This window comes from Pseudochaenichthys georgianus, chromosome 23 (assembly GCF_902827115.2).
Source record: "Pseudochaenichthys georgianus chromosome 23, fPseGeo1.2, whole genome shotgun sequence".
In the NCBI taxonomy this organism is placed as follows: domain Eukaryota; kingdom Metazoa; phylum Chordata; class Actinopteri; order Perciformes; family Channichthyidae; genus Pseudochaenichthys; species Pseudochaenichthys georgianus.
Window position 1 is genome coordinate 8,654,865 of NC_047525.1, and position 10,012 is coordinate 8,664,876.

The following is a 10,012-nucleotide window of genomic DNA, read 5'->3' on the forward strand; positions in this document are numbered from 1 at the left end:
TTTGTGTGCCGCTGTTTGTTTGTTTGTGTGCGTGTGTGTGTGTGTGCGTGCATTCTTGTGGGGTTAACTGCATTTCCTCTGTCTCAAACTGTGTGTATCTGCACAAGCACATGTTCGCCCCACTTCTAAAAGCATGGGTATTGGAGTGGTTTTTATTTTGCCCGTGGAGTTAATTGAATTTCGCTGTAATTAACATTTTCAAATGCTAATCCATTCATCTTCTGTGCTTTGGTGAGTACTGTGGGCTGCGTGTATGCCAGCCACATCCCTAATTAGTCTGATACAACTTCCCATTGCAGTCAGAAAGACAAAGGACGTCCCGAATCTTATTGAAGAATTTGGTTTCTCGCTCATGCAAGAGACTGGCTGTCCAAATGAAAATCTGCCATGTGTGAAAAGTGACAAAAAGCTGATTAATGAACTTCATTTTTGTAACCTACAAGCAAGAAAGGACAAGTCTTTAAAAATGTGAAGCCAATCTGGATTACATGTGGTCAGAGGTTAATGGACGTCATGGTGCGCAAAAAAACAGCTCCAGGAATATTCAAATGACTCTTTTACGAAATATCTCTTGGAATATTCCAGTAAAACACTTTGATGAATCACGGCTCAGATTGCTATCTTCTGGATGACCCGCGACATCGTTTAAAATGAAATAAAATCCCCCAAACTCCGTCCTTTTTCCGTGAATGATTGACCTTGCCTGCTTTGGACCTTGTCTGGCAAGTGAAAGTCAAATCCGATCATCTGGCTGAAGCAAGCGCTAAATATCGGAGGGGATTTCAAGTATGCTGTGAACCAGGTCTCCTGTTTTGTTGGTGGTGTGCCCAAATTCCTGTCTGTTCTCAAGAGGCTAGAAGCAATCAGGGAGAAGTTCCAATCTGTCGTTCGTATACTTAGGTAATGACAACCCTGCTCTGCTCTGTCTTTGTGCGATGAAGGGTCATTGTGTTGTCTTTCTTCAGTATTTCACAAGCTCCTAATCCCTGTCTTGTGACCGATCATTTATGTCTCTGTCATCTTTCACCGCCCTCTCCCTCTCTTCATCCTGTTAAGCCCGAAGGTCCCCGCCGACGGGGACCCTGATTTTTTTTATACACACTCACACAAATATTTTTAATATTTTTTTAAGAATCTTTTTTTTTATTTACATTTTTTTTATTTTATTTTTTTTAATGGAATGAATACCTATAGTGATTATTCAATGTAATACTATGATTTTTATAGTCTGGTATCTGAAAAAGGTCAAATGGCACTGATGGGCCCAAATGGGCCCAAATGTGCCCAAAGCTTATTCCGCCTGGACTTTATTTTGATAAACCTCTCTAAAAAGGTCAAATGTCACTTGTTTTGCCTCAATCTTGATACAGGGTACTTATTATATGTTATAATTTGGATTCCTAAAGCTTTTAGGCTACTAACCCATCATTCAAGGTTGGTCTTCACTATAAGTAATGGGTTTTCTTTAGGCGGAGACAGGAATTTACATTTTTTTGCTATGTTCCATCTGAATTTACTCTGACACAGAAACATCTATATTGATGCTGACACTTCTACATCCAACTCACAGATGTAACCTTGCTTTGATAACAACAATTATTCATATAAACCTTTTAGAAGTGAAGTTACAGTCATTTGTTCTGGGAATGTCATTTTCGAGCCTGAAACCTGAAAAACAGGCTCGGGGTTTAACAGGTTAACTCTTTGTTTTGGTCTCATCCCTTCTACGTGTCTCTCCCTTTCTCCACAGTAACATCTTTAAGGGCTCCGCAGTGTGCATGTACAACATGGCCGACATCAGGAGGGTTTTCCTGGGTTCCTACGCACACAGAGACGGACCCAACTACCAGTGGGTGCCTTTCCAAGGGAGGGTGCCTTACCCCCGCCCTGGCACTGTGAGTCTCCACATTAACAATAGTCCTCAAATAAAGTGATGTCTTCAGTGTCATCATTGAAACTAATCTTCTGGTGATACCCTCAGTGCCCCAGCAAGACATTTGGAGGATTTGACTCCACCAAGGACCTCCCTGATGATGTCATCACCTTCGCCAGGGGACACCCGGCCATGTACAACCCGGTGCACCCGATAGGCGGGCGTCCCATCATGGTGCGGACAGACGTGGACTACCAGTTCTCCCAGCTGGTGGTGGACAGAGTGGAGGCCGAGGACGGACAGTACGACGTCATGTTCATCGGGACAGGTACACAGTTTCACAGTTTGTCCTATGATGTCCGCTTTCATTTGCATTGTTCACAACATGCTCAAAGTGATCTACTCTAGTAGTTCTATTATTTTCATACTACACTATTTGAATTAAGTTGTGAAGGGGTTCAGCTCCACTTATAGATATTGTATTGCTATTTTCAATAAATGGCAGTATAATGAAACTTAGCACACTGAGAGAGACTTTGCTTGGTATGCAGTGTAATAATGGTATATAATAATGGCAGTGATTTTACCGCTGTTCACGTGAAGGCCGGTTTAAATGTAGATTTTTGACAAATGATTATAATAATATTAATGGTATATCTTCTTCAGACATGGGCACAGTGCTGAAGGTGGTGACAATCCCCAGGGAGAGCTGGCATGACCTGGAAGAGGTGGTTCTGGAGGAGATGACTGTCTTTAGGGTAAGACCATAAATATGAAGTGTTAACAGCCGTTTATGCCTTACGGTATAGAAATACACACCGTGTCCATAGATGTGGTACTAAATCAGCTGTGCTATGTTTGTTTTGAGCAGGAGCCGACTCCCATTACTGCCATGGAGCTGTCGACCAAGCAGGTAAAGACTTTTTTCCAGCACATAATAATTTACCCAGAAGCTGTTGACAGGGCTAGAAGTTAGAGCTTCTGGGCCTTTAGGCAAACACTGAGATATGAGAATACATGTGCCTACTGAAGGTCAAACCCACAGCCTACTTCTTTTTACAAATATTTTCCAACTGAGCCTCACAGGAATACTTAATTTTTACATCCTCGCTCTGTCTTTCTCTCCCACAGCAACAGCTGTACCTCGGCTCTGGCCTGGGTGTATCACAGATGTCTTTACACCGTTGCGAGGTGTATGGGAAAGCTTGTGCCGAGTGCTGCCTGGCCAGAGACCCTTACTGCGCCTGGGACGGCAGCGAGTGCTCCAGATACTTTCCGACCGCCAAGAGGTAGGAGCACGCACGCACGCACGCACATCTTTGACCTCTATTTGTCCTCCGAAGGGTTTGCTGAGCCTGCATGCTTTTCAGCCACATCCTGCCTTTGTAATAATTCCGTCATGCACCTGGGAGTTATCAGTGCACCTGCAGTCCGCTGTTGTAAATGGCTTTAAATGTGTTGCTCAAGGGCATATCTATACAACCTTGTTTCTGTAGACCGCGACCGACACCGGCCTATTTGCAAGTGATGTGAATCCAAAAAAAAAAAAGTACACGGTAAGTGCCAAAACATCTAAACATGGAAGTAATCTGCAGTCGGAATAATACACAAAATACAGTGATTAAATACTCAGTGTGCATTCCAAGAGGTACAATCCAACATCCTGGGTTGTAACTTCTGCCAGTAACAGTTGTTCTGAGCTGTGATCCCTCGCCCTACAGCCGAGATGTACGCACACACACACACACACACACACTGACGAATATACATCCACCCAAGCTGACACACACACTAAATTATAGCCAACAGGAGCTGTCTGACCGCTTCACCCTGAAGCCAGGAGGTATGAACACACACACCCTCAAATTACCCTTTGCCGTAGCCAGTGGGATTAGGCTGACCACCACAGCCTTCACACACACACACACACGCACACATACGCACACACACTGCACCCCTGCATTCATCCAGAACTTCTCACACCAGCAGAAGTAGGCCAGTGGGTATACTCCAGCTTGGCAGGGTTACAGAAGAGGTGGCACACCCCGTGGTTAAGGCCAGGATCGGCTCCTCTCCTCCACCCTGCAAATATTTTCCCTCGCAGAATGAGAACCAGACGGAAAAGACAGGATTGTTATCCCAGGAAACGTATAGAGGAGGGACATGTGTGAGAGGAGCATCTACTGTATGGATGGGACACAGACGGATGTTAGTGGGCATTTTTGATGTGAATTCAAACACGTGCTGACCGTTCTGCATCTGTTTCTTTGTTACATCTTCCTCTGCTTTGTTTTCTTCTTTCCATCCCTTCCCCTCACCTTTGGCTTACCCCACCTCAACTCACTTTGATTTTTACGAGCCTGTCAGAGACTTTAAACATGACCATGACAATTAGGAACAGGAACATTCGCAGTTACTCTGCAAAGCCAGGCTATGAAAACTCCTCGTTGTCAAGCAGTACAAAAAAAAGCCGAATGACACGGTGGACTTTAATATCGAGGGGACATGTGGGTCTGCTTTTACGAGGCTTTTCAAGGGTGAAACAATGTGTTATGTGTTTCATAATAACGGCTCATCGGAACGCAATGAGGCACGCTGTTTCATTGCTCGGCAGGTTTATGTTTCGTACAATTCTGCCAGGCTTTACTTTTTTCCACTCGTGTGATTTAACAGCGGGGTAAAGGTTCAACGAATACCCAGTCTCCAGTGAAGCTGAACAAGTATTGTGTAACATTGCCCCCTAGTGGTTGAAATTAAACAGTACAGAGAACAGAACGTGAATTTCTGGTCTATTCTGTTGAACATGTGTTGCTTAAATTACCAGTACACCCTCTACATCAGGGGGGGCCAACTCATTTAGTTCAGGGCCACATACTGCCATATCTCATCTCAAGTGGGCCTGACCAGTACCATCCTAGCATAATAACCAACAAATAATAACAAATGTTCACATTTAATGAACTATCTTTTTACAAACTATTATGAACAACCTGACATATCTAGAAAAAAACAAGTGCAATTACAAAATGTATTGCCCAACGTTATCATTTACACATGTGCATTACAACTTACAGATCACAGTGTATCTACAAATGCAGTCACCGGTATCTGGAACTAAACAATATAGTGTTATATAATTTTACTTCATGATCAAAACAACTTTTCAATATCTAAAAATCATTTTATCCTGACCACCACCACAAAGTGGAAACCATTAAGGAAGAGGATTAAGTTATCCCCCCGCCTTGTAAATGTAGAAAATGTATACATTACATACAAAATGCAGTTAATGTCTTCTCTGTAATTGTTACACTTTGCAAAGTCACCCTTCTGTTTGACACCCCTGCCATTAACGTTCTCTGTGGTTTCCCCCAGGCGAACCAGACGACAGGACATCAGAAACGGAGACCCTCTCTCGCAGTGCTCGGATCTCCAGCATCATGGTAATGCCTCCACACAAACACACATAGTACGCTCTCTCCTCTTCTTGCTACACACTTTCCCCTAACCTGTGTGTGTGTGTGTGTGTGTGTGTTTGAGCAGAAGACACAGCCGGCATGGAGGACAGGAGTGTGTACGGTGTGGAGAACAGCAGCATGTTCCTGGAGTGCAGCCCCAAGTCTCAGAGAGCGCTCATCTACTGGCAGCTGCAGAAGCCCAACGACGAGCGCAAGCACGAGGTGTGTTCACGTTATTGCTGATTCGAATGCAGCTGGATGATTGCAAAAGTCACACATTTGAACTCTAATTTAATTGAATTAGTGGGGTAATTCAATTGCTGCAAACAAAACATCATCTCGGCAAAAATCAGTTCCCTGTGTTATCCTGTAAGGATCTCTGAACTCTTTGACCTTTACACTTAGTGACCTAGAAAAGGTGATAACCTAGGGGTGTGGATGTTTAGATTGACTTTTGACCCCATGCTTTATCCATTTCATTTGGCCTGAGTTTCTGCTGTGGCTATTTTTGTTTAACGGGCATTCGTTCCGTGGGTTATTGGGTGCAGGGTTGAATTTAAATCCAGGAAGTCCAGTTTGAGTAATAGATCCATGATTATTTTAGGCTTATCAGACACAGACCACAGGTTATTATGTCATTAGAAAAACACTTTCCTTCCATGGCTTTGGCCAGTGGTGTCAAGTGACTACAGGAAGTAGATGGACTCAAGTACTGAAGTTACGTACCATGTTGTGCTTCTACCCCACTACAATTCAGAGGTGAATTGTGTACTTTCACTCCACTACATGTATGTACAGTAATACCTTTAGTTACTTTTCAGATGTGGATGAATGATGTGAAATCTAATCAAGTCTTAAATCAGACTTTAGTTCCACCTGGAGTAAATCCACCAGCTACCCTGCAGTCTACAAAGCCATTCAAACTAGCTGCACCTTTACCAGCTTTCATGATCAATCTTTATAAAACATATCATATATTATTCTGAAATGGACCAATCTGCAGAATGAATACTACTTGGTACTTTAAGTAGATTTAGATTATATTTTGAATGCAAATGTTACTAAATTAAGTACAAGATCTGAGTACTTCTTTCACCTCTGGGTTCGGCAATCATTTGATCTTTTATCAAAATCTAATATTTTATTTATTTTTATGACCCCTGTTTACTCACATTCAGATCAAGGACTTTTGTGCTTTGCTGTTGTCTGTTTGTTCTAATTTCTCCCTATTAATTCATTCCTCTGGCTTATCCTCTCTTTTTCCAGATCAAGCTCGATGACCGGGTTCTCCATACAGACCAGGGTTTGCTCATACGCAGCCTGACCCAGTCGGACTCAGGTATCTACCACTGCCAGGCTGTGGAACACGGCTTCATCCAGCCCCTGCTGCGCCTCAACCTCCAGGTCATCCCCGCTCAGAAACTGGGTGACATGCTGCCCGGACTTTCCAGCGCGGGAGGCGGGGGAGGTCACTCTCCCAAGCACAGGCTGTGGTATCGAGACTTCCTGTCTCTCTTGGACCACCCAGACCTCAACAGCGTGGAGGAGTTTTGTGATCGAGTCTGGAAGAAAGAGCGCAAACAGAAGAGGGGGAAGACGCCCAACGGCAACACTCAGGGTAAAACCGACAGCACAGGCGCCTCTAACCCAGCGGCACGGCCTAAAGCTTTGGCGCCAAATGCCCAGAAGCAGCAAGCCAATCCCCCACAGAGGGGGCCATGGCCTAAGGGTGACGATCCAACTGTCGACGTGCCAACACAAGGTCAGCCTACCCAGAAAACTCAACCAAATCTGGGTACGTTGATTGGCCAGGCACCAAAGAACAATTCGAGGGCGCAAAATGGACAGAAGGGGACCCCGGCTTCGGGGGGGTCTCGGGCGGGCAGCCATCAAACGGCCAAGTGGAGAAGGATTCAGGAAAATAAGAAGGGACGCAACAGGAGGACCCACGAGCTTCAAAGACCCCCACGTAGCGTCTGAGGAAAACGAGCACAGAGATGCACACATGCAACCAGATATACACACACAAGCACAAACCCATGCATCCACACATAACACACACACAGAGACACACACACACACACACACACACACACACACACACACACACACACACACACACACATTCTATCGATTGTGTGTCCAATGTATGATTCAGTGACCTCGCCATGACAGCAAAACCAATAAGAAAACAGCAGCTCACACTCTTAGAAAAGTAGAAATACAAGAGCTGCCATCATGTCACAACAACACACTCCAATTCAAAGACACAAATGAAATGGACAAAGACTAACAGAGGACTGAAAACTGGAATGCATACTGTAAATGTGTGAAGATATGGCTGGTTGCCTGGGATACTGCCTGGCAGACACTTCAACCTCCTGTACATAAGCTACTAAAATAAGACTGGGACAAAATGTTTAGTGAGGTGTTTGTTCATACGCAGAGGGACTTACTATGCTGAGAGGACAGTTGTGGAGACATTTATAGATACACAGACTTTTATGGAAGCAGAAATGATCCACTGTCCTCACTGCCTGAGCATGTGACCTGCAAGATGAGTGTTCATGGAATGGATTAAAGACTCTTTTTTTGAAAAACTGTTTGAGGAGAAAGAGCCTTCCATCTAGTCTTTGGAGTGAAGACATGCACCCTTAAAGGAGAAAAGGGAAAGGGTTGCACCAGTGGCCCCTTATGTTGTTTAAAAACAAATAGAAGCATTAATACAAGCAAAAACTGCAAAGCCATGCTGCGGTGTAGAGAAAGTGCTTCATCATTTCTCCACCGAGGCTGGGAAAGCATTGTGCATGTTGTCGTCAATCAATGTTTTAATAAGCTAGTTATTTTATGGAATTCTAGAGGCTTTTTTTTTTTTTACACCCTCCCTAAAAAGTGTTTCTTTTATATCTTTTCTTTCCAGACCAGTGATTCTCTTTTAGGGGCAAAACGTTACATGCACCATATTAGTCTCATTGTGCATTATCCCTACTGCTCTCCAGGATTCTGTGTAAGTTATGATGTTGTTGCTTTTTATGGGATTTAAAGAATCTGGGCACGGATTCCAGTTGTAGGCTATGCTAAAAACCCAGTCTGAAATAGACTGCCAGTTGTTTTGTGTACATATATACAACAAACTTAGCTCTGTGTATATACAGTACATATACAGTACAAGAACACCACTTGATTATTATTTATTGCTCATTGTTTTGTGAAAGGGTTGCATTTATTTTTGATATTATGGTATTTTTGGCTCATCAATATATTGGGAGAAACAATGGCAGAGGGAACTAAGGAAGCTTTGATGGACCAACTGGCTGAAATTGTGTCAAGGAATCCCTTTTTGGGGATAAAAGGGTTGATATGAGTACAGGGGTTTGTGTCATTACTACATATTTGACAGAGATCCCACCAACGATAAGCACAATTTTGTCTCTTGACTTTCATAGCAGATTATTTCATTTTATTTTAATTTCTCCTAAATCCATTCAACATGTCTTTGTTCATCCATTATGTGTAAGATAATTCCCCAAACTGAAAAACTTTAGCTGTGAATCTCTGTAAGAAATAGTGGAGAAAAATGTTAAACCTAGTCTGAAGGAGAAGACACGTTATACTGCATGTGAATGCTACCTACAGTAAGTGCATCTTTTTTATCGTCTCTTTACGTGTTTTGTGTGAGAGGTAAAGTTCCCTTAAAGCAAGGTGTGAATTACTTTTGTCCTTTTGCCAAAACAGTGATAAAACAACCTACAATACTCTGGCCAAAGCTGGTTAAGATCCAAACTCCTTTAACTACTCAACTGTGGTACCTCCTGTCTCCCCTGTCCCCTAAGACAGGAGTAATGTGTCAATGCAATAAATTAGTCAAGATAGTGTCCTCTACTAAAAGTCCAAAGTTGGTTGTGTCCCTGATTCAGGTCCCTCCCTCAGAGTTAGAAAAGTGAGAGAGCTGAAGTTACTGCTGCTGTAACAAAGGTTTTTTCTGGCATGCATTCAGTTGTCTAAATAAACATCTCCGTTACAAAAGAAAAGTCTCTTTGTTCTCATTTCAGTTAAAAACGTTCTGCACATAGTGTCCTCAGCTGCACTACATTGTATCCAAGGTAACACAAAGGACTCAAATTAAATAAAAAGACTACAGACATGCTAGGCCCTGTGAGGCTAAAAGTGGAGCTAAATGCTAACATGAGAATGCTAACATGCCCAAAATGACAACGCATGTCCACTATCTTAGTGTTAGCATGCTAATTAGTGCTAATTAGTGCTAATTAGCACTAAACACAAAGTAAGCTAATAGGAATGTCAATCGTTTTGCAGACAATGTTTGTTTGTTATAAACCAATGCAGCCTCACCGTAAAGGGATATTCCATTTTTGAAAACATTGAACTACCGATGCCATCGACAGAAACATGGCTGAAATTCAGGAGCAATTTATTGTTTAAAAAAGTTTAGAAAGAACATTAGGGTGAGCTTGTTAGCTACCATGATGCTAGCTCACTGTGATTGGGTATACTTGATGGAACTAAGACATAATTAAACTCATTTGTTTCACCTGGGCTTTTCCTAATGTGAGGTCAAATGACTGCTGTGAAAACAAGTCTTCAATATAAGAAGAAAAATAAGTCTTCAATATTCTTAACCCTTGTGTTATGTTCCCATTTCGCACCCTTTGATAATGTT

At 42.8% G+C, this 10,012-nt stretch overlaps 1 protein-coding gene across 2 annotated transcripts in view; it reads left to right on the forward strand.

Moving 5' to 3' along the window:
* Window positions 1-9,362, forward strand: part of sema3aa (sema domain, immunoglobulin domain (Ig), short basic domain, secreted, (semaphorin) 3Aa) — a 35,139-nt gene extending 25,777 nt beyond the window's left edge. For both annotated transcript variants that reach the window (XM_034112437.2, XM_034112438.2), the window contains exons 10-17: window positions 1,751-1,895; window positions 1,982-2,201; window positions 2,540-2,631; window positions 2,745-2,786; window positions 3,005-3,162; window positions 5,249-5,316; window positions 5,417-5,553; window positions 6,598-9,362. In XM_034112437.2, coding sequence (XP_033968328.1) covers window positions 1,751-1,895; window positions 1,982-2,201; window positions 2,540-2,631; window positions 2,745-2,786; window positions 3,005-3,162; window positions 5,249-5,316; window positions 5,417-5,553; window positions 6,598-7,311 — 1,576 coding nt within the window. In that variant the 3' untranslated portion in view covers window positions 7,312-9,362. The remainder of the gene's footprint in view (window positions 1-1,750; window positions 1,896-1,981; window positions 2,202-2,539; window positions 2,632-2,744; window positions 2,787-3,004; window positions 3,163-5,248; window positions 5,317-5,416; window positions 5,554-6,597) is intronic.
* Window positions 9,363-10,012: the final 650 nt, after the last annotated feature.